Consider the following 24,594-nt stretch of genomic DNA (forward strand, 5'->3'; position numbering starts at 1 on the left):
TAAATATTTTATATATATAAAACAAATAGTTCTTTTAATAAGATAATGATAAAATTTATTAAGTATTTATATTTTAAATATTTTTATTTTTTTAGTTAATAAAATATGATAAAATATTATATATATAAATAATTATATATGAAAATAAATAAATATAATCTTATATAATTAGTATATATTAAATATATAATTATTATATATTAAAAAATAAATCAAAAAATAATTATTTTTAATTAGAATAATATAAATTAGAAGATAAATTATGATAAGGGATAAAATAAAAAATAATCTCTATCATCATTAACTATATATAAATTTTATTTTCTAATTATATATATATAATATTAATATTATATATATATATATAAATTAAAAATAAGAAAATATATAAATATAAACTAATAAATTTATTTAGTATTTTTTATTTTTATTTTTATATTAGAATAAATAAATAAATAAATGTATAACATTATATAATTATTATATATTAAAAATCAAATCAAGATAGAAATATTTTTAATAAAAATATATATATATATATATATTATAATAGAAAAATAAGAAAGATAAATTATGATAAAAGATAAAATAAAAAATATTTTTTATGACCATTAATTTTATATAAATATTTTGATATATATATATATATATATATATATAATATATAATATGTTAATATTTGAAATCAAAATATTATATATATAAATTAAAAATAAGAAAATATATATATATATATATATATATATATAATAATAAAGACAAATTTATTTAGTATTTATTTTTTAATATTTTAAATTTTATTAATTAAAAAAATATTATATATATAAATATTCATATATAAAAATAAATAAATATATTCTTTTTTATTTTTTTAAATAGGTTGATTTGATTTTGATATACATTGTATTGTAACTAATATTTTAAAGTTTAAAGGATAATTATATATAAAAATAAATAAATAATTATGTTTTTTCAAATTATTTTCATGATATAAATATTTAAAGGAAAATATTATATATATATATATATATATATATATATATATATATATATATATATATAAATTTTATTCTCTTCTTATATATACATAAATAAAATTTTAATATTTTAAATCAGAATATTATATATATAAATTAAAAATAAAAAAATATATATTTAATATTTTAAATTATTTTTTTAAAAATATTATATATATAAATATTTATATATAAAAATAAATAAATATATAACATTTTATAATTATTATGTATTGAAAAATAAATTAATAGGAATATTTTTAATTAGAATAATATATATATATATATATATATATTATATTAAAAAAATAAAAAAATAAATTATTTTTATTAATAATTTTATATAATATATTGAAAAAAAGAATAGAATAGAATATTTAATTTTATTATATATTTGTATGAGTATGAAAATTTTATATAAAATATGTAGTTATTTAAAATCTAATTTATTAAATATATATAATTATTATATATTATAAAATAAATTATAAGATAAATATTTTTAATTAAAATAAGATATATATATATATAAATATTATATATTAGAAAAAAATGAAAAGATAAATTATTTTTATTAATAAATTTATATAATATATTGAGAAAAAATAAGATAAAATATTTAATTATTTTTATTATATTTGTTTTATAAGTGAAATTTTATATAATATATATAATTATTTAAAATTTAACTTTTTATATATATATATATATATAATTATTAAACGTAGTTTTTCTTTCATTTTAATATTGAAGCAAATATAATAATTTGAAAATTATTATCAGAAATAATCCTAAAATAAATACATCCATTAATAATAATGTTATTAAATATTTAGTTATAATGTAGACATATTACAAAGAAAAGTACCTACTTGTAATCTCTACATAAATTTAAGGACAATCTTTATATTATCATAAGATCCCAAATTCAATTTAACCCTAATCTGTAAAGAGTTTTGATTCAGTAGTTAGGTTGTTCCAAATCGCGGCGAATTTAAGAATTTGCTATTCCTTTTCAGAGGCGCCAACCAAAGCTCGCCCCAATCTCGGACTTCATCGTCGCAGGTAGGTAAACGGTAAACTCTTCTTCATTGTCGTTATATAATCTTGGTTGATGAAAGCTCTCTCTGGCGTTAGAACGATTTTGTTTTGTTTCTGTCATTAGAAATGAGGCCATTGGATGAAGACGAAACCACACATGTTTTTGAAAAGTTGTTCAAATTCACTGGCAACAATCTGAAGAATATCGTCGACAGGCCTTCTCTAGAAGGAACGGACACGAATCCTGGTCGCTACTGTTTCCGTATGCAGAAGAACAGAGTGTTCTACGTGAGCGAGTCTCTGGTGAAGCGGGCAACAAATGTGAAGCGTGATAAGCTAGTTTCCCTAGGAACCCAGATTGGCAAGTTCACTAAAAACGGAAGCTTTCATCTCACGATACAGTGTTTGAATATACTTGGGGACAATGCTAAGCACAAGGTCTGGCTCAAACCCACATCAGAGATGTCTTTTCTGTATGGAAACCATGTGTTGAAAGGAGGTTTGGGTCGTATTACTGAGAATATTGTGCCTGGTGATGGTGTGGTTGTCTACTCCATGGCTGATATGCCTTTGGGATTTGGGGTGGCTGCTAAATCGACTCAGGATTGCAGGAAGATGGATCCTAATGGAATTGTTGTTCTTCACCAGGCTGATATTGGTGAATATTTGAGGATGGAGGATGATCTTTGAGACAAGGATTTGGTAACTATGTAATTCAATTTTGCTTGTGTTATGATCTTGTTTACATTAGTAGTTTGTCTTAAAAAGTTATTCACTGATATTGAGCATTCTGAAACCTTAAACAACATATTTTTTAATCAAATGCTTATGTTTTCTCAGTTTAGAGGATAGTTTTATACTGTATTAATGTTGTGTTTTAACTTCTGATGAAAGTGAGTTCAATTGATGTGGCTGAATGGATGTTATACTAAACAAAATGTGCTCGATGAACTTGAATTTTTTTCTTACGTTTTATAAGGAAACTTTGACTGTCATAATTTATTGAGCCTTTTCAAACTTGGGTTGAACACAATTTTTTGAGGGGATTGTTTTTTAGGAGGATTGTTGAAAAATGAAATTTCAGAAAGTTATTTTCTGTTATGGTTTATTATTGAAATAATGAAGTGTTGGAGTGATATATGGTTGATAAATCAAATTGGCACAAGAGGGATAAGGGCCTTGTGTATATACATTCATTTGATTGTATGATTAGTAAAAGGTACACAATTATTTATTATTAAGCTACTTAACTAACTGCATTAAACCATTAAACCATAGTTTTAAAATACGCTGTTAACCGGCGGTCCAATTTTTCAACTGCATTAAACCATAGTTTTAAAATACGCCGTTAACCGGCGGTCCGACCATGAAAAAGTTTAATGGGCGGTCCGGATTTTGACTTCAATACGGTTATCTAACTGGCTAAATTCAGGTCCGACCGAAATCCGAAAGGAAATTTCCGGTTAGAAAGGTTTCATTAACTGGATCTGTTCTGTCATCTGTTTGTTAGCTTCGATGCCTTCGCTTTTTCCTGTTTCCAGCGATGCCGTTGTCTCTCTCTTTCAATCGGAATCAAATCATAGCTTGAAGCAATGTAAAATAATAGGGTGCTAATTTGATATGGGTATTCAGATCAAATCATAGCTTGAAGCAATGTAAAATTATAGGATGCTAATTTGATATGGGTATTCAGAATTTTATCGTATTTTGATTGATTGCGAGATAGATCTAAGAAAGACTAATTCCTTATCTTGATTTATTAAGCTTCTTAGTTATGTTCCCAAATTTACTTTGTTATTAGGTCTTCTGTTATATATATAATTGAATTGTTGTTAATAATACCAAGATTGATGATATCCTCAGATGAATTGAGTTAGTCGTGAAGGTTTACTTTGCTTTGGTTTTACTGCTTCTAGTTACAGTAAACAAGTTCACTTATGTTTTGGGTCACATGTTTCATATTGAATTAGTATACAGTATACTAATAGGTTGAACCAGATGATTGATTGCAGAAGAATGTATCAAACCCTAACTGTAATTTCACCTAATTGTGCTGTTTGGATGCTACTTTTCCTTTTGTATTAGATTATGTATGTTTTTGTTTATATTGCCTGCAGTAGCAGGTGTCTAGGTTAGATTAATTTGTTTAATTTCTTGCTCTGCTGCGAGGCTCAAAACAAAAAGATAGTGAACTTCAAATTTTGGGAGTGCAAGAAGAAAATGATCAATAGATGTTGATAGACTATGATATGCTCAAGTCTGCTGCTATTTTGTATACCATTAACATTACCCCTTTGTTTATTTTGTAATTGTATTCCCCGCCTCATTGCCATCCCTAGGTCCAACCCATGGTGTTCTAACGGTTGGACCGAACTACTCGTCCAACCAAATTGGATTGAGGACTGAAACGGTTTTCAGACCAATGCATTAAACTATTTTATTCATTTTTAATTATAATATATATATATATATATATATATAATATTGCTTAAAAAAATATTAAAAGTAATAGTTATAAATTCACTTAGCTACCCAAATTCTAAGGGCAACTACTTATATATGTTTTTCAATGAATCTTCTAGGAAGAAGAATAAGCGGCTTACTAGCTGAACTAAGGTTTGCCTAAAGAGGAAAAAGTTGCAATTTTATTACTTAATTGATTTGTTTTTCCTTCTCCGGTCCTTGCGTTAAAAAAAAGTCATCATGCTTTGCTTTTCCATTCCTTTTGCCATAAGTCATGTTTTTAGTCCAAAAAATGAGAAAGAAATGTTCTACTCTCCCAAACAAGAAGTAAGGATGGATGCAGACGAAATTCCTGTCAATGGTTATCAAACCCAAAGAAAGTGGCAATAAGGCGTGCTTCATTCTTTAGGAATCCGGAAGACAAGGAGACCAACCTTGGAGATTGACAACGTTCATTTCATAAGAAGAAACATATGAGATTTCTTTATGACTTATCGGCATGATCGACATGGACAGATCTATGAATTATAGTTAGGGTGGACCTAAAAAAAATTGACTAGGGAAAGAAACAAATTAAGGGGAAAAACCAAACCAATATTTTATCTATACTGAATTAGATTGAAAAAATTATCGAATTAATGAGTAATTTTACCTTTATACTTAAGCGCACCTCAATCTTAATGTGCATTGATTTATCTGGATCGAGATGTAAAATAATTCAAACTACATAATAATCTATTTTAACACGTTCTACCCTTTTGACGATGATGCAAAGTAGTATACAAACAAGAGTACTTGTCGAGAATGATCAGATCAACGAGAATCATAATCCAAACCGAGAAAGCTCAACTAGCTCATAAAAGGATGATCAGATTTAAAGTCCGAATGAATTTCAGACACAAATATCATTGAAAATATGATAACGAACAACTATTCTAACGAAAACATGTTTTCAAATATTAATATAATTATTATTGTGAATTATTAAATAATTGACAGCCGACAAGATTTGATTAGTTTTGAAGAATAAAAGGAATCACGGCATGCCTCAGGATTAATCGTGCATGCATGGAGAATGCTATTTGATAATTGTATTTTATATTATATTTTATGCATAATTATAAGAAGAACTGATTCTATTTTCCATCTCCCCTAGCTAATTTGAAAAAGTAATGATTAATACAATTTATAATAAATAAATATTAGTACAAGGCTAGGTAACATTTTATATTTATGTTTTATTAAAAAAAATCATTAATATCATGTAATAATACAATAACTAAAATAAATCCTCGAAACAATTTAACTCTACCATTTTCTATCTTTTACTAAACAAACTTTGTACTATATATTTATAATTATGAACCTTTTCATTTACTTATATACAAAATAAAATTCTAAGAGAATCCCATACTTAAAAAAAAAATAATCCACGTGTAGATAAAGCGACGTAATTATTGACTATTGAATATATGTGTCAGATTTAATATAAAAAAAATTAAAGATTCTTAATTAATTGGCTTGATGAAAAAATCTTATAAAATAATGAACTAATGAAAGTGTTACATAAATTAATGGGCCTCCCATTTGATACCCTAACTTGTATATAAACCTAATTCTCCAACCTCACCCATTCAAAACTCACATTTTGAAAAGAAAAGTAAAGAAAAAAGTGTTTAAATTTTCAATTAGTTATGGGTCGAGAAGGTGGCGATTGGTTATGCGGTGCATGCAACCATTTGAACTTCAAAAAACGCGATGTTTGTCAAAGGTGCAAATGTCCTCCAGGCACCGAAGACATGACTTTTTATCGAATGAGCGCAAGATCAGAGGTTTTAGCTGGGGATTGGTATTGCATGATCCCAAATTGTGGAGCTCATAATTACGCGAAAAGGATGAGCTGTTATAGATGCGGGGTTGTGCAAACTACTTCATTTATCGATGAAACTAATTGTCAACTTCCACCTGGATGGAAATCCGGCGACTGGATTTGTACTAGGTAAATATATATTTTTCGTAACAAAATGTCATTTTGAATAATATTATGAAACATATTCACTAATTTATTTTTTATTTTTTTGTAGTTTTGGGTGTGGAATACACAATTATGCTAGTAGGATGGAGTGCTACCAATGCAAGACATCTAAGCCTTTGGGTAAATAGCAATTAATTAATACACATAAGTTTAATTAATCATAATTATTAGTGTAATTAAGTTAAGGTAATTAATATTGTACAATTTCTTATTGTTTCAGGTTGAGAAGTCTAAGGAGAACTCCATCTAAGAATCCTTTTAATAAAATCATTTATAATGTAAAAGCCCAGTCAAAAGGCTTTTCAATTTTTGTTTGTACTCAAGTCTATATAAATCTCTTTTATATCAATCTTTGGATTTGCTTAGTCGGATTCTATATTTTAAGATCTTATTTTAATAAAATTATATATATTATTATAGAAAAGAAAATAGTTTAGTATGGTTTGTTTAATATTTGAATTATAAATAATGTCCTTCGCGATAGAATTATGAGTTTTTTTTATGATAAGTGTGACTCAATTCACCACTATAAAAAATAAGGAAAATCAACATAATAGAATGAGTCTATTAAATTGAGTTCAATAGTTATTTTAGGAATCATCAAACCACAAATTATTATTAAATATTTAAATATATTTGATTACAATTTATAAATATTTTTTTTAAATAATTAAGTTTATAACAATTGAACTACATAGATATGTTATAATTGTAATATTTAGCAATAAGTTTTTAAGAACAAATAAATTTTATCTAATTGAATAAACAAAATCAACCATTAATAAATGAAAGTAAATTGTTCATTCCATTACAAACCAATCAAACTAATACATCTCTACCACATGGCTCACAACATAATCATGATTGAGATTCAAATAAACTTGGTTTTTCATTTTTGGAAGGTATTCATTTGTGGTTTAGAGCAGTCATGAGTTGTTTTCTGTCACATCTCTTCTTAAATAATTGTAAAGATGTGAAATAGATGTTTTATTAGGGCCACAAGGCCAATAATGTCACAACACAGGCCCCCACATTTCTTCAAGTGAATATGTTAGTGTTATTATTTATTACTTATTTTCATTATAAAAAATAATTAAGACAGCAAAATTGTAATTGTAATGAAAACAAGGCAACGGATCAGACCTATCCTTTCACAAGTGATGGAGAGTGAAAAAATGTGTAAATTTATTATCGCTCATTGTTTGTCAAATTATCTCTTTCTTAACTCTCTCGGGCAAAAAATTGTCTCCATACTCAAAATTGTCGAAATAATAGGTATTCTTTCGGCTTTAGTTATACAAAATATTTATATTTATTTTTATTTTGTATAGATAACGAACTTTTTCAAGTTTAATGATTAGAATACAACAAAGATAACAAAAAGTCACGAGTTCGATTTCATCTGGAAGTGCTTTGAGTTTAAGTGGAGGTTATGACGGTGGGGTTTCATACTAGTTTTTCTTCGTTAAAAAAAAATACAACAAAGATAGCATCACAAAAGATGAAATATTGAACAAATCATCCGTTTAACCCGAAATGTAATTTGTTAAGGCTTATACTTTGTTGTTTGTTAAGGTTTATTTTGATACTGCTTTATTTTGATGGTTTATTTCTAGTCATATTTCTCAAAATATTTTGTTAGAAAAAAAAATTGATTTCATGTTCAGGAAATAAGGCTATATTCGTAACTTTTTTTATATTGAAAAAACTTTACTTTTTTTTTTTTTTTTTTTTTTTTTTTTCAGTTTTGCCTTTCATGTTCAGCGCCTCATACATATTCAGCGCGCCGATCAAGAGCATGTTCTTCCCACTTTTTTTATGTAGTAAAAAGGCCATGTTCTTCTCCCATTTTTTATGTTGATTTTGTTTTTTTTTTCAGTTATGCATTTAATGTTCAGAGAGCAACAAGACTTCTTTCCCCTTTTAGGTTGAAAATAACTTGATTTTTTAAGTTTTACCTTCCTATGTTCTCCTCTATTTTTATGTTTAAAAAAACTTAATTTTTTCAGTTATGTATTACGCAATGTTCAGTGCCGAACAAGGCCATATTCAACATCGAACAAAGCCATGTTTTCCCCCTTTTTATGTCGATTTTTTTTCAATTTTGTATTCCATGTTCAGGGCATGATAATGTCATGTTCAGCGTCGGACAATGCTATATTCTTCCCCCTCTTATGTTGAGAAAAACTTTATTTTTTTAGTTCTGTATTCAATGTTCAGCGCATCGAACAAGAACATGTTCTTCCCCTTTTATGTCGAATAAATGGGGCAACGGATTAAGTATGTACCCCGCAAACACACTTGATCATTTAACCAAGCGCAGAACTTGCCGCCCGACGGGCTCGAACCCAGGAACTTAAGGTTGGTATCCACCTCTTTTTGCCTCTAGGCTAGAAGAGAGGATCATATAATCGTGTATTTATCTGTTAGATCGAGGATTCATGTATTTTGGCCTGAATGTGGTTGGCAACATGTAACATTGACCGATTTGATCACATGTAACATTGACCGATTTGATCATAGGTACTTTAAACAAAAAATTATATAGAAATGCAACTTTGTGCATCCATCCAGATAAGGTGCAACAAAATTGCTGAGAAGATTTTAGATATTCTTTAAGGTAATTTGTTGATAATGTACTTGCTTAAGGATCAAATGGTGAAAATGTCAAATGTCAAATCCATTTCTATTTGTTGATAATTATTTATAATATAATTAGGAAGCATGGAACAAGTTCAATTAAAATTCTGATTGTGTGATTTTTTTTCTTTGTTTGTAAGATATGGTTAATTTATATTTTTTTACTATTCATTTTTTTGCTTCATATACTTCAATTTCTATTTGACATGACAGATCGGATTCATGATTTTCCTTTCGTTATAATTTTATAGCCTCGTTAAAAGGGAAATTTGAGGAGATAACCCTCAACAAGGGGTGAAATGCGGAAAGTGCAGAGATAAAAAAAAAAAAATCGCTGGTGACCCCTTTTATTGTTTTTGGACGAAAATGCCCCAGTTGCGTGACGCAATTTTTTATTTTAAAAAAAAATTTAATTATGAATTTTTTGGACGAAAATGTTCCAGTTGCGTCACGCAACCGCGAGACGAAATATTTTTTTTTGAAAATAAAAAATAAAAAAATTTCGGTTGCGTCACGCAACTGGAGTTGCGTTACGCAAGGATATAATTGTCGTTAAAAAAAAAAAAGATCACCAACGCTATTTAATTTATCCCACACTATCGGCTATTATGCCTATAAATGGGGTCATTTCCTCAAATTTCCCGTTAAAACTTTAAAATTCAAATAAAAAAAAAAACTAAATTAAACAAAATTGGTGATAAATCCTTTTTTCAAGTTATTTGTTTGTTTCTCCCTACATTCCGACTGTTCTTCATCTTCTTCCTGTAAACAACAACTGCAATGGACGAGGAATTTCTGAAGCAGAACATCGATTGCGTCTACTTTCTTGCCTCACCCTATACATGCAAGAAGGTATGTAGACCATTTTTCATTTCTTTCCGAACTTTTTACTATTAGTTCAATCTCAATGCCCAAATCGAACTTCTTTTTCTATATTTTAACCCTCAATTATTGAACACCTAAAGATTCCTTTCATTGATGCATGACTCGATTAACACGATTTAGAATATATCTATCTCAAACAGGTTGAGTTCTGATTCGACACAATCTTCTCACGTCAACTTTAGAATCTCTGATTTAGTGCTTAGGGCTTTTTCCTGTTCAGTTTTTCCTTATCTTTTAACCCATGTTCTAAATTTGTATGTATGTATGGATGGATGAATGATTGGATGGATACAGAGAGAATAAATAACCTGTTATGAATATCCCAGGGGGTGGATTGCGAGTATCGACATAGTGAGATCGCAAGACTGAACCCTAGAGATTGTTGGTATTGGTTGGCAGGGAATTGTCTCAACCCAGATTGTGCATTTCGACATCCTGTAAGTTTATTGATCTATTATTGTTCCTTTTTTCTTAGTTAAAACTAAAAATGCTATAAATTTCCTTTTACAGCCATTAGATGTCCATGCAGAGGGATCATCTGAATCACATCCTTCATCATATTCAAACAAGGTGAACATTCCTTGTTATTTCTTCTTCAATGGAACCTGTAGCAAAGGTGACCAGTGTTATTTTCTCCATGGACCTGATGATGGTAGATCAGTTTGGAAATTGTCGCAGACAGCATCTGCAGTCACTGATGCCATCACTTTGCAAAACAAAGTGTTTCATTTGACTGATTCTGGATCTTCCCTGACTGATACACGTGTTAATTATCCATTTGAATCTCGTGTTATTCCTAAAGAGGAGGATGTCCACTTGTCTGTTCATGAGAAAAATGAAGAAGCAGCTACAAAGAGGTCTCAAAATGAAGGATATTATGCTTGTGATAATCAGATTCAAGGGGATATAGAACCAGAAGACTGGTTGGACTCATCTTCGGGTTTTGATGTTCTTCTGGAGAATGCATCTGAGAACACTGATCAGTATGAAGATGTTCTTGAAAGGGATGGAAGGGAACTTAGTAGTCAATATTTAGGGTATGATTATGAGAATCATGTTGAGTATGATCCCGAGTATCCTGATCTAGGAAACTTTCATGAATACAAAATAAGAGATTCGTCTGACCAATTGGAGGATGGATATGATATTGAATATGCCTATATCCGAGAGAATCCAGGAAGAAGAACAATGGCGAATACTGTATTTCCCTGTAAGAGGAAACTCTTATGTCTAGAGTATGCAATCGATGACAGAAGAGCCGTGGATCTTAGAGAACTTATTGAAAGGCGAAGGGAAATAAATGGCCGTTCTATTACATGTTTTCCAAGGGGGGGAAAATCTACTTATTTCAGTCACAGAAACTATTATAAAATGAAAAGGCAATCTATCCAACAGTCTCGACTATCTGAAGTTTCAAGGAAGCCAGTTCTAAAGAAGAGAAGAATTGTAGAAAAATCAAATAGGTTCAGCAGGCCAAAGATGCATGAACAGATCAAAAAAGGGAAGAGAAAATACAGAGGGAAAGGTGGTGCTTTCAGGGGGGCGGTTAACGATTCAAACAGAATTGCATCAGAAGAATTTGAGGGACCTAAACGGCTATGCGAGATTCTCAATGACAAAAAGAGGCTTATGTCAGTTGTTGAATCCAATACATAAGACAAAACAAAACAAGAGGTGTTCTAACTTCTAAGTATTCTATTTCTTTTGCATATTTCTTGATTGGGTCCTCTTACGAATGTAAAAACTATAAACAGCTTGTTTATTTTTGTACAAAGCTGATTCATCATCATCAATAGATTATTGCTTCCTGGTTGTATATCTTATATAAAATCTAGTTGGTTTTGGTTGCCAATCCCATCTCCTTTCATTCTCCACTTTCTCACCTACTTCATTTATGATTGATTGCTAATGGCTTAAAAAACAGTAAAATAAATGAAACTTTTACTATATTCTTTATTTGCTGTTTCCTTTCCTTGTCAATTAGCTCAGTTGGCTGCTTGTGAATGGCATCTTCCAACTCAATGATTTCCTTGATCGGCTCTTTCTGGTATGTTTCCTATTGCCAATTCATAGTTCACAATTTTTTATTATTATTCTGTTTCTAATGATGTTAATTAGCCTTGTATGACCAGGAAAAACATAGTTTTTCCCTCCTATCTAGCAAATAGTCAAACTTATCTCCAACTTATATAATTATTTAAATATCTTTGATTTTGACATTTGAAGATAACTCTCATGGCTGGCATCTTAATCTGATTTTCCTGTGTCTCCCCAATTTGTTTCTTTTCTCTTTGAATTCAAAATTGGCTGCTGTCTTATGTGGGTCTAGTTTGGTTACCTAGACTCCTAGAGTTTAGGATCATTAAGTTGGTGAAACTTTAAATTTGAGAATCTCTGCTACTTTTTAAAGCTTTTAGATGATAAATAAAGAATTCTCTATTTATAAAGTCTTTTTTATTTTTATGACCAGGGTGCAAGACCGGACCAAACCAAACAAATTTGAGTTTATTTTAAATTTCAGATTGATCAAATGTTTGACTAAAGGAAATGATAAGTTTTGGCAGTTTTATATGGATTATTTAAATTAGTGGTGATTGCAGACTGGATTGGTTCGGTTATTTGTCCTAAAGATTGGCCTGTACCCTATATTCGCTAGTTAGGGCGGTTGGGCTGCTCACCCTAGTTCCTAGTCGTTTAGTATAGAAAACATATTTTAGGTTAAAACCATACTAGTACAAACTAGCCATAATGATTTGACCAAAAAGATAGATAATTATAAACTGAAGGGTTAAACAATTATAGATTGGTAAATGGACCTTGTCTATGCAAAATGGGGTACCCTTTGGTTAAATTAATATCAATTTTCATTCATATTATTGTTGTCTTCTTTCTTCTTCCACTAGTCATATATATTGGTGGGGTGCTTACATAAGAAACCACAAATCTTATCTGTGACACCAACTCCTTCCACAGAGAAACAAAGATAGATAGATAGAAAGAGAGGGAGATCAATTATGGATGGATTACAAAGATCAGAGATATCTTTCAGGAGGCAAGGATCATCAGGACTGGTATGGGATGACAAATTGTTGTCAGGCGAACTGAAAGAAGAAAGGGCTGCTGGTGAAGATGATCATCATACTAATAAAGAAAAGGGAGGAGGAGAATCTAAAGAGCCAAAACCACAGACTTATCGAATAGTTAAGGATGTTAGCCCAACCATTGATCCTCCTTCACCTAAGGTTTCCACCTGTGGTTTCTGTTCCATGTTTGGAACCAAACCCCAACAAAAATTTACAACTACCCAGAAGAAGCAACACCATAGACAACAACCACCACCACCCAAACGTAAGTTGTAGTTTTCCTTTCTTTTTTTTATCACAACTCTTGTTTCATAAAAACAAAACTGTAGCATATGGTCTGGTTTGGTTTGGTCTGGTCTGGTTGATCTTTACTATGAAAGTATTTGGACTTGTATTTTTGTTCGAAGGCTTGATCTTTTGAATTCATTTGATTTTAGCTCTACTGTTATTGATATATCTCTATTCAGATCATTTGGGATTTTCTTGAAGATTTCTTTCTCTTAGTTATTGTTGTTGTTATCATCAATCCATACATAATCATAATTTGATCTTTTAATAACCGGAAACAGGTTTTAAAGGTTTGATTTTCATTAAAAACGCTTTTTAAGTCGTGTCGGCTGTTAGTATAGTATTGGAAGATGATATATGAAGAAGGTTTAAGGCATAAAGTATTGAATGAATGTCATCAATTTCATCCCCACACATTTGTCATTTCTTATGACTTTTACCAAATAATATAAGCCTATATTATTTCTAGATAATGTGATTCACTGTGTACACAAGGAGAATGGCCCCCAAATTATTTTTATAACAAATAAGATAATGTAATAGTTTTTGTTTCAAATTTAGATTTGAGAATTATTTTAAAAAGGATTAAAAGATATGTAATTACTTAAAATAAAATCTCAAACAAAGTTGTTACTATGTTCAGCAATTTTTTCCCATTAATAATAATGTATTGACAATTTGAATGTTGGTGGGCTAATTTTTGTTGCATTGGATATTAGTTTTAATTGGTTTTATTATTTGAAAATTGTAACTAATAAGAGGTTTTTGTAGAGTGTTCATAATATAATATAATAATATATATATGCGCTTAATTTTTAAAGTGTTCGGATTGTCGGGTCGAGAGGTATGATTAATTTGGATATATATGTGAGAGTAAATGGATACTTGAGTCGGATTGTGTGTTGACTCGCTCATAAACTTCAAACGGTTAAAAATAAAATTAAAAATGCTATAAGTCTGGTTCGAACTTGCAACATAACTAAACAAGTACAACCTTTTAACCAACTAAGCTAATGACACTTTATATTTTAAATTTCAACACCAAATTTGATCAACGCGGTGGTTCATCAATAGGATTTAATCAGTCATAATTCACTTTTAACTATACGCTATAGATTTCACTATTATTAGTGAGCAATAATGAAAAAATTTCGTCATATTTATAGAGATAGAATATATAATTCATATGGATATAGTAAATCTCGTATGTGCTACTTTAATGGTAGTCTTTACATTTTCTCTTTTCCTCGGAGAGAGGATCTGCTGTCCCAAAGAGACTGTCCCATTTGCTGTCTTAGAGATCAAAACGATGTCATTTTGATAAATTAGAAAAATAAAAAAATATATATATGATATAAACCCTAAATCCTAAAAAATTATATATGTGACATTTTATTTTAATATTCAATTTCCTTTTTTCTCTCTCCACTCTCTTCTCTGAGATAGCAAGTGGGACAACAGATCCTAATTATTTTTTCACTCGTAGTATGTGAAAGAAGTGGAGTCTAGAGGTCAAACTAATTGAGTTGAGGAATCAAACTGTATCAATTGTTTTAAAAATCGTTCTGCAATGGGAGAGTAAATGGATATTTAGATCGGAATGTGCGTTGACCCGCCCATAAACTTAAAACGGTTAAAAATAAAATTAAAAATGCTATCATATTTTTACCGTAATATTTTTTCACGATTTTTTATATTATTACTCGTGCAAATGCACGGAATAAATACTAGCATTAGTTATTTTTTCTTTATTAATAAATATTTTATCTTTTTTCTTTTAAAATGAAAAATAAATAGCTGAAAATAGTTGTGCATATTGGCTAAGACTAAAAAATAATATATATAATAAAAAGATTAAAAAATGAATATATATATATATATATATAATTAATGAGTTTAAAAAAAATAATATTCCGTCACACTTAAAAAGTGAATTTATTTACATTTAATATAAAATTTGTCATTAAATTAGATGTAACTTTTTATATGAAAAGTTGATAAAAAAAATTAATATTTTGATAAAATTTTAAATTATGTTATAAGTAAGTGATAATGTTTTTGTCAAATAATCTTATAAACAAAAGCTCAACAAAATATTATTTTGTTTTCAAACATTGTCGAAAATAAAAAATAAAAGAAATGTTGTTTGTATTTAATGTAGCTGAATTAGATGAATCTAAAAATATTGATTTAAAAAAATGATTTTTAAATTATGTTACAAAAAATATTATTGATTTTTTTTTTTTGTTAATTCTATTTTTTTTTAAAATGTTTTAAGATATCGAATAGGCTAATAATAATTATAGAAAATGAAAAAAAGGAGTTTCCATGGAAGGAGGGTTTGGTCTGCCTAAATTTGAACCGTCAAAACTATTCAAATTAAACTGAAAATTGTTGGGCGTTGTTCTAATAGTATTACAAATCTTAAGTTTATCTATTTTTTTAAAAAAATATTTCATACTTTAATTTTTTTTTTAAAAATAGTAAGTATAGCCAATGAAAAAACACAATGAAAAATATGGCAATAGAAAGTGGCAATATGGTAATATGTATAAGAACTCCTTTTTAATAATACAAATTTTCCAAATTACTACAATACATTAAAAAAAATATAATAATAATAAAATATCATATTATTTTTTATATATTTGAATTAAGAGGTGCAATAATAAATAAAAATCACATTTATAAAGTTGAAATATACCACACTTACATCTTTGTGGTAGTAATCGTCATCGTTTTTATCGCATTCATTATCCTCTTTGTCATCAACATCTACGGTCTTAACATGATGGTGCTTCAATGGTTGAGACAACCTAGTGATCATTTTCCTTCTCTCATTCATCGTTGTTTTCGTTATTCATAAAAAAAGATAACAAATTTGATGAGAAGATATTCATTTAACTTTTTTTCATTAGCGCCAACCTCTTCATCTTCTTCTTACTCTCATTTCTCGATTAACCAGTAATATATTTTCTTACCTAATAAACCTCTTATATTACTAATCTCGTGACCTCACTTTTGCACTCAACCATCTCAAGAGTACTAACATCTTTTATTATCATTTTTGTTAAATCAACCATCTCATCATATCATTAACATCTTTACATTCACTTCTTTCTAAAACCAACAAATTCATTCATATATTTAACATCAATATTTTTGTGTTCTCCAACGAACATCTCAGTACTAATCTCGTGACCTCACTTCGAGTATTTTGTACCTCAACCACAGAGACATATTCAGTCCACCCTGATTTTTTTTACGGTATAAATGTGACATTACCCTTATTTTTTTTAAATTACATTTTTTCAATTGTTTTATCCAAAATTTTATCGTTATTTATTTAATCCCACCCTAATCTTTTTTTTCAAGCCCACCCCATTTCCGATTTCTGGGTCCGTCCCTGTCAACCATCTCATATCATATCGTGACCTCTTTACCCTCACTTCAGTAAACCAACCACCAATACAATTGATCTCTCATTTTGTGACATCACTTTCACACTTCGGTCAACCAACCATCTCAATCACACATTTAATAACCAATATTCTTTTTTTCAATGGACAACTATCATTATTAATATTGTGACCTCACACACTTTCACACGTCTCTTTTCCCTCGCCAAATCAACCATCAAAATCTCAATTGACATTTCTATCTTGTGACCTCACACTTTCAGACGCCTCTTATCCCTTGGAAAATCAACCACCAATCACAATCGATTTCTAATATCGTGACCTCACACTTTGGTCAATCAACATCTCATTCACATATATTTTTAACCACCAATCACAATCGACCTTTAATCTCGTGATCTTACGATGCTTTGTTACCCGTCTTTTATCCTACAACAAACCAACCACCAACCTTCAATCTAACTGGCCTTTTATCCCTTAAAAAACCAGCCACTAATCACATCGGCCTCTCATCTCGTGACCTCATACTTTCACATTCTTTTAATCGCTCGATAAATCAACTACTAATCACAATCGATCTATAATATCGTGATCTCACACTTCGATCAATCAACATCTCATTCACATATATTTTAACTACCAATCACAATCAACCTCTAATCCCGTGACCTTACGATCATTTGTTATCAGTCTCTTATCCTTCAACATACCAACCATCAATCTCAATTTTATCGACCTCTTATCCCTTGACAAACCACTCTTACGATCATTTGTTATCGACCTCTTATCATTTGGTAAACCAACTGCCAATTCTATTTGACCACTCATCTCATGACCTCATTACTTTCACACATATCTTATCTCTTGGCAAACCAACCACCAACTTCAATTGATCTCTCATCTCGTGACCTCATTACTTTCACATGTTTTTTTATCTCTCTCCAAACCAACCACCAATATGAATGAACCTATCCATCTCGTGACATCACACTTTCACTTGCCTCTTATCTATTAGCAAACCAACAACCAACCACCAATCTCAATCACACTTTCACAAGCCTCTCTTATCTCTCGGAAAATCAACCACCGCGACCTGAATCGACCTCTTGTCCATCAACAAACTAATTACCAATTACAATGTTACCGACCTCTTATTCATTAGTAAACCAATTAACAAATTACCAATCCCAATCGAGCTCTATCTCGTAACATCACACTTTCACACTTACATGCCTTTGATCCATTGACAAACCAACCATCAATCCCAATTGACCTATAATCTCGTGACTTTACGATTCTTTGTTACCGACTTTTTTATCCCTTGACAAACCAACCATCAATCTTATGTTACCGACCTCTATCCCTCGAAAAATTAACCATGAATCCAAACCACACACATTCAAACGTATGTTATTCATCGGCAACCCAACCACCAATCTCAATCACACTTTCACACGCCTCTTATCCCTCGGTAAGTCAACCACCAATCTCAATCGACCTTTAATCTTATCACTGCATGATCATTTGTTATCGACTTCTTATCTATCGACAAACCATATCATAATCACATTTTCACATGTCTCTTATCCCTAATAAAATAAACCCGCAATCTCAATCGAAATTTAACCTCGTGACCTCATACTTTGGTCAATCAAATATTTGATCCATATTTTTAAACCACTTTCATTTGTTACCGACCTATTATTCCTCGGAAAACTATATCCCAATCACACTTGGTTAAAATGTTGTACTTGTTTTGTTAGTTAAAAATTCGAAACATACATTAATACATATAATATTTTTAATTTTATTTTTAACCGTTTCAAGTTTATGGGCGGTCAACCTACAATCTGATCTAATTACTCATTTACTCTTATATATATATCCAAATTAACCATAGTTGTCGACCCGACAAACCAAGAAAATTTAAATTAAGTATTATTATTATTATATATAGATACACTAGATACATTAATATGCACTAGATACATTACCTTAATATTCTTACAATTTGAGAATTGAGATAAAAAATATTTGAGCTAAAATATTTTGTACCTAGTTATTATTATTACTATTAAAACATATTTTAGCTATACTTTTATTATTATTTTTTTATATATTTTTCAAAAAAGTTAAAATTGACTATATCAACTAAACAATCAAACCATTTTTTTAACCAATCAAACAAAACCAAACAATAAACCAAAAATCACGCTACATTTAAAATATCGAATCAAATTCCACATTACTTACCTTTAAATATAATTATTAAGAAAAATGCTCGTCTAGACATATGTACTTGAACAACTATCTCATATAAACATACAAATATCAAAAGTTCAACGTATGAACTATTAGAAATTGACCCATTTAGTTTCTTAGTTGTTTAATGTTATAACAATGTTAACTTTTTATTTTATTTATTATATATGTTAGAATATTTTGAAGAAAGACTTTGACAAAGAATGATATTTTATTATTGTTTTAATATATTTTGGCTAGAATTATAAATCCTTGTTCATCATTGTTAGTGCTAATTAACACACCATTTTTCTCAATTTTGTTTTCTTCCTAATTCAATAAATTTTTTCATCAACTTGAACATCTCAACTTATAATAACTTGACATTCTTTTTGGTTTGCATAATTGATGCTCGCCGAAGCTTCGATTGACCATTTTGATTTTGGTGAACACCTTTGACTTATTTTATCTATCAAAGATAATACACTAATTGTTATCGAAACAATGCTTATACCCATTTTCTACCAATTGTCCGAGACTGAGTAAATTTTGGCTCAAACTCGGCACATATAGTACATTGTTAATACAACTTAATCCTTCTTTCGTCTTGACGGAGATCCTTCCAACCCCTTTTGATTTTGTTTGCTCTCCATTCCCGAATTGAATAGGGCATTGGAATTTTTGTCGAGCTCGAAAAAGATTTTTGAGGTCGACGTCATGTGATTGCTAAATCCGTTGTCTAGTAACCATTCTTCTCTCTTTATCATTAACTATGTGACACGCATATAATGTTCTATGTGTCTCCGATGCTGTTTGATTTTCCTCAGCCTAACTTGCTTGATGAGTGTTTTCACTTCGATAATCTTTGGTGAGGTGACCAAATCGATAACATTTGTTGCATCTAGATTGAGCTTCGTATCAACAGTTTTTCTTAGAGTGGTTTGGCTTATTGCAGTTATTACAATTTGATGTGTTATTTTTCCCTTGCCTTTTGAACTACGTCCAGCTCGTTCTCTGGAATATCTTACACCTTTTAATTGGTTAGAACTCGAGTTATCTTCTCGTTCGTTGTTGCTAGTATTTAGTTTTGACTGAAATGCACTATCTATTAACCTTTTGGAGTGTCTAGACAATCATTGCTCAAATGATTTTAAGGACGACATCACTTCTTGGACTATAAGTGTTGACAAATCCTTTATTTTTCAATGACGGCTACGTTGAAATCGTATTTCTTAGGATGGAATATGAGAATCTTTCACACCATTTTTTGGTCGATGACATCTTCACTAGTTGACCAAATCAAAGATTTTGGTCGAGAACTCCATCAGAGTCTCTATCTCCTTCATTTTGGTATTTTCGAATTCTCTAAGTAGTGTTTGGAGCTTAATTGTTTTGACTTTTACATCTCCTTGAAATTCACTTTAAAAAATCTCATGTGCCTCTTTAGCTGTATCGACACACATGATTTTAGGAAATATTGTTTTAATGACTTTCTTTAGAGGAATGAAAGAGCGTTTGCGTTAGTTTGTCGGGTCTATTTTAGTTCTTTTAGGTCGACTTTATTGATGTCATTTTCTTTCTTTGGCTCATTCACTTCATTCTTCACAATCTCCCAATGGTTAAGAGATCGAAAGATAGTCTTCGCCATTAAACTCTAGAATGAGATGGTTGATATTTGGATCGATTAGTAGAAGGCTTTGTGGATTGGTAGAACCTAGAGGCTCTGAAACCAAATGTTAGAATATTTTGAAAAGAGACTTAATTTGAGAGAGAATGATATTTTATTATTATTTTATATATTTTGGATAGCATTACAAAAACCTTAATTTATAAGTTACTTCTTCTCCTCCTCCCGATTCCTTCTTCTTGCATATTCCTTCATATCATGTTTCAAATTGTTACTAATATATACGTTACTAACATAAGAATTTTTAGTGCAGTTTGAAGGAACTTCTTCTAGTTTGATTGTTTTCTCCATGGACAATCATTGAACTCAATCACTTTCGGCAAAATATGCGTAGAGTAAAAGTTGGAAACCGAGATGATCATAATCAAAACTTGCTCTCATTCCTTCTTCTTTGACTGCATTAACAAACCTATCAATTTCAAAATTCAAGAGAACATCACAATTGTATCCTACCCCGCCGACTATGACTGTGACGGGAAACTTGAGCTCGAAACGTGTCGACAATGTATTTCGACGGAAAGAGTCATAATATGGGAGGACGCATTGTTCAAATCGATGATACTAGAATCTCAAAAGAACTATTGTCCATTCAACGATTGTTAGACTATGCTAGTTTATGATAAGGATTGAGAAGAGAGGATTAAGCAATTTGGATGCTTAATTTGCCATTCTACGTAGATTCAATAGTAAAAAAATGACTTTTAACGAGGGCAAGAAGTCTCAGTGAAAACCAATATGCCCTCGGTGATAGTTTTTACCGATGACAACAAACGCTCTCGGAAGGTGTCGGTAATATGACTATCGGTGAAGGAAAAACTAATATCACCGAGAGTATTTTGTCTCCCTTGGAGATAATTAAATTATTTTACCGAGAGTAGAGCCAATGCTCTCGATGATAATCATCATTTCTAAAAAAATTATAATCTAAAATCTCCATCTGGTTGTCCAGACCTAAGAAAATACGTCCAACAAATTACAACAGTTCACTAATTCTAATATGTGTTTCTTTTGCTCTATGTTTCTTCTACTTATTCAAAATGAAAAATAATGAATAAAATGAGAAATGTTACCGTAACCAACGCAAATTTGTGTTTTTTCTACTTCTTCATATTTGTGTTTCTTCTACTTCAGATTTGAGCAATTGATAAGCTATCAAACTCAATAGAAACTATCAGAGGGAGAAATCTAATAGAAAGTCTATCAGATTGCTCATAGGAGGAATGTAATATTTGTAATCTTATCTCGTAACAATTACACATAAATAATATATGAATACAATAAAATGATAATAGAACAGATACAATAGATTATGTAATGAGATGAATAAATGTTTCTCGTTTGTTTTGAGACCTGTGAAAATACAATTTCTTTAAAATAGTTTCACCGTCTTCCGTTTGTGCTAGAGAGTTTCGTCGGTGGCTGCTTCCCAGGGTACAACGGAACCTGCAATGATTTAACACAGAAAAAACCACTACAATAACGAACTAGACAAAAGTACCTAAATCACAATCACCGGGTTTCGCACAAAAATTGTCGAGTCAAGAAACTCGAAGAACACTCACAAGAATAAGGAAAGACTTTTAGAATTCTAGAGTGAAAAGTGATAAAATCATGTGTGGAGAGGAATCAAGGTGAGGTGATATTTATAGTTGAAAAATAAACTTATAATCAATTCTTTAATCCAACAGCCACTAATCCATCATCCATTCATCCAACGGTTATCCTTGCTTGCCTTTTCATTATCTTTGCAAGTTACATCCAACAATAAGTATTTTGTAGTCACAATAGTAATTAACACCATTTGTTAATTGCCTCATTCAAGGCATTAATGTTAATTGTAACAATTGACAAATTTAATTCACAATTAATTTGATGTGAATTTCATTTGGATGAAATTTCACCTTAATTCACATTTGAATTTGATGTGAATTTCATTTGGATTAATTTTACTTTAATTCACATTTGAATTTGATGTGAATTTCATTTGGATTAATTTCACTTTAATTCACATTTGAATTTCATGTGAATTTCATTTGGATTAATTTCACTTTAATTACATTTGAATTTCATATGAATTTCATTTGGATTAATTTCACACTTAATTCACATTTGAATTTAGTGTGAATTTCATTAGCTCAAATATCATTTCCATTTAATTAATGGAATTAGTTTAATTCCAACAGGAAAAGAATTAGATCAAGCTACTTAAACATGTTTAAGTAATAATAAGGTTTCATAATCCTATAAGGGACCAGACAAGAAGTAAGACAGATAACCATGGAAGATCCACAAAATTGTACATGAACAACCGACAAAGAGAAATTTAGAATCAACGATTAATCATATGTAAAACAGATAAGCTAATAAAGGACATGAAAAGTATGAATAGAGAACTAGATATAAGAGAGGGAACCCGAAGGAGGTGAATTGGGGAGGGACAAGAACTCAAGAAGTAACAAAAACTGCGAGAGGCGAGGGTGTGTGATTATCGAGAAAAGGAGCCAACTCTTCTCTATACAGTACTAACCCTCTACTCGGCTTGTCCACCATTCCTTCATGTCGCATAAAATCCCAACAACTATTGCTTCAAGACTCGATTTTTAGTACTTCTTATAGTAAATAAGCTTATGAGTGCTAGCGAGCGAGAGAGATTTGATAAGGGAAAAGATGAATTGATCGGTAGTATGAGAGAAGATCAGATGCCCTTTGTTCATAGCCGACCCCCTTTTAGAGATTTGCAAAAATGAATAAGAGAGGAATAAGAGAGGGAAGAAAGAGTTGGGCGGCTGCTGGTTAATTTAGGGGAAAATATAACTTTTTTTTATCGAGAGAGCTACCATATGCTCTCGGTAATAATAATTATCATCGAGAGCAACCCTTTGCCCTCGGTGATATCTCAATGATATTAATATCACCGAGAGCATTCTTTCGCTCTCGGAAATAATTCTTGATAATTGTACATATTTTACTAGTGATTACAGAGTTCTATTTCATGTGGGTATTGAGTGTAAACAATTTTGAGACTGAATCAAGACGAAAGGAGTTGGGAAGATTTTATGGTGCGAGTGATGGCGACTAAAAGTAAGTGGAAACGTTGCTCAAATTGTCGGTTCTTCGTGGAAAAAAATGAACTGTGTATACACATTATTTGTAGGATTCTTTCATGGGATTTCATTTTGATTAATGATTCCATTTTTTATTTTCATAATCTTATTTGAATGATGATGTAGATAATGTAAGTGTGAGTTTCATTTATGCTATAGATTCTAGATGTGTATAATTAAAAAAATAACACCGTTATATAACATTAAACAACTAAAGGAATGAGCTAATTTCTAATAATACAATATGTTTGAATTTTGATAATTTTGATAATTTATACATTTAATGAGCTAATTCTAATGTATTTATATAAAATGAATATAAAAATACAATTTAATATTAGAGTAACGATAGAGATCAAATATATGATGTCATGAATGATGTGATAACACGTGATTGAACTTAAATATAATAGAAAAGAAAAATTACATTTTTCAAGTGCACGTGTTGACACGTCATTGCCCCCACATTATTAATGACACCAAATTCTCAATCCCTTAGTTCCTCTTAATATTAATAATAATACTTATTTATTTGACTCATAAAATAGTTCCTCTTAATATTAATAATAATACTTATTTATTTGACTCATAAAAACCTCTTAATAACATGTCTTAGACTCTTAAGTAATAATAATACAACACAATTATGACACAATGTTGTTTATTATAATGATTTGTAAATTATAATATTA

At 29.9% G+C, this 24,594-nt stretch overlaps 4 protein-coding genes across 6 annotated transcripts; all 4 read left to right on the plus strand.

Moving 5' to 3' along the window:
• Positions 1-1,962: 1,962 nt before the first annotated feature.
• Positions 1,963-3,052, plus strand: LOC124914846 (60S ribosome subunit biogenesis protein NIP7 homolog). 3 transcript variants are annotated; one of them, XM_047455459.1, is made up of 2 exons: positions 1,963-2,081; positions 2,182-3,052. In XM_047455459.1, exon 2 carries the CDS (start codon positions 2,184-2,186, stop codon positions 2,745-2,747), a length of 564 nt encoding a protein of 187 aa, XP_047311415.1. In that variant the 5' UTR covers positions 1,963-2,081; positions 2,182-2,183; the 3' UTR covers positions 2,748-3,052. The 3 variants fall into 3 exon arrangements, with proteins under 3 accessions (XP_047311415.1, XP_047311416.1, XP_047311417.1); XM_047455460.1 differs by having other exon boundaries at positions 1,988-2,092; XM_047455461.1 differs by having other exon boundaries at positions 1,994-2,085.
• Positions 3,053-6,214: 3,162 nt separating this feature from the next.
• LOC124914003 (zinc finger Ran-binding domain-containing protein 2-like) lies at positions 6,215-6,683 on the plus strand. Its single transcript, XM_047454462.1, has 2 exons — positions 6,215-6,519; positions 6,605-6,683. The coding sequence occupies exons 1-2, from the start codon at positions 6,215-6,217 to the stop codon at positions 6,681-6,683; spliced, it is 384 nt and encodes a 127-aa protein (XP_047310418.1).
• A 3,256-nt stretch (positions 6,684-9,939) lies between these two features.
• On the plus strand, positions 9,940-11,932 carry LOC124915431 (zinc finger CCCH domain-containing protein 32-like). The gene is made up of 3 exons (XM_047456144.1): positions 9,940-10,047; positions 10,407-10,517; positions 10,591-11,932. The coding sequence occupies exons 1-3, from the start codon at positions 9,976-9,978 to the stop codon at positions 11,734-11,736; spliced, it is 1,329 nt and encodes a 442-aa protein (XP_047312100.1). The 5' UTR covers positions 9,940-9,975; the 3' UTR covers positions 11,737-11,932.
• A 1,017-nt stretch (positions 11,933-12,949) lies between these two features.
• Positions 12,950-13,603, plus strand: LOC124915405 (uncharacterized protein At1g15400-like). Its single transcript, XM_047456114.1, has one exon. It carries the CDS (start codon positions 13,095-13,097, stop codon positions 13,437-13,439), a length of 345 nt encoding a protein of 114 aa, XP_047312070.1. The 5' UTR covers positions 12,950-13,094; the 3' UTR covers positions 13,440-13,603.
• The last annotated feature ends 10,991 nt before the right edge of the window (positions 13,604-24,594 follow it).

Source organism: Impatiens glandulifera, chromosome 9 (assembly GCF_907164915.1).
Source record: "Impatiens glandulifera chromosome 9, dImpGla2.1, whole genome shotgun sequence".
NCBI lineage: Eukaryota > Viridiplantae > Streptophyta > Magnoliopsida > Ericales > Balsaminaceae > Impatiens > Impatiens glandulifera.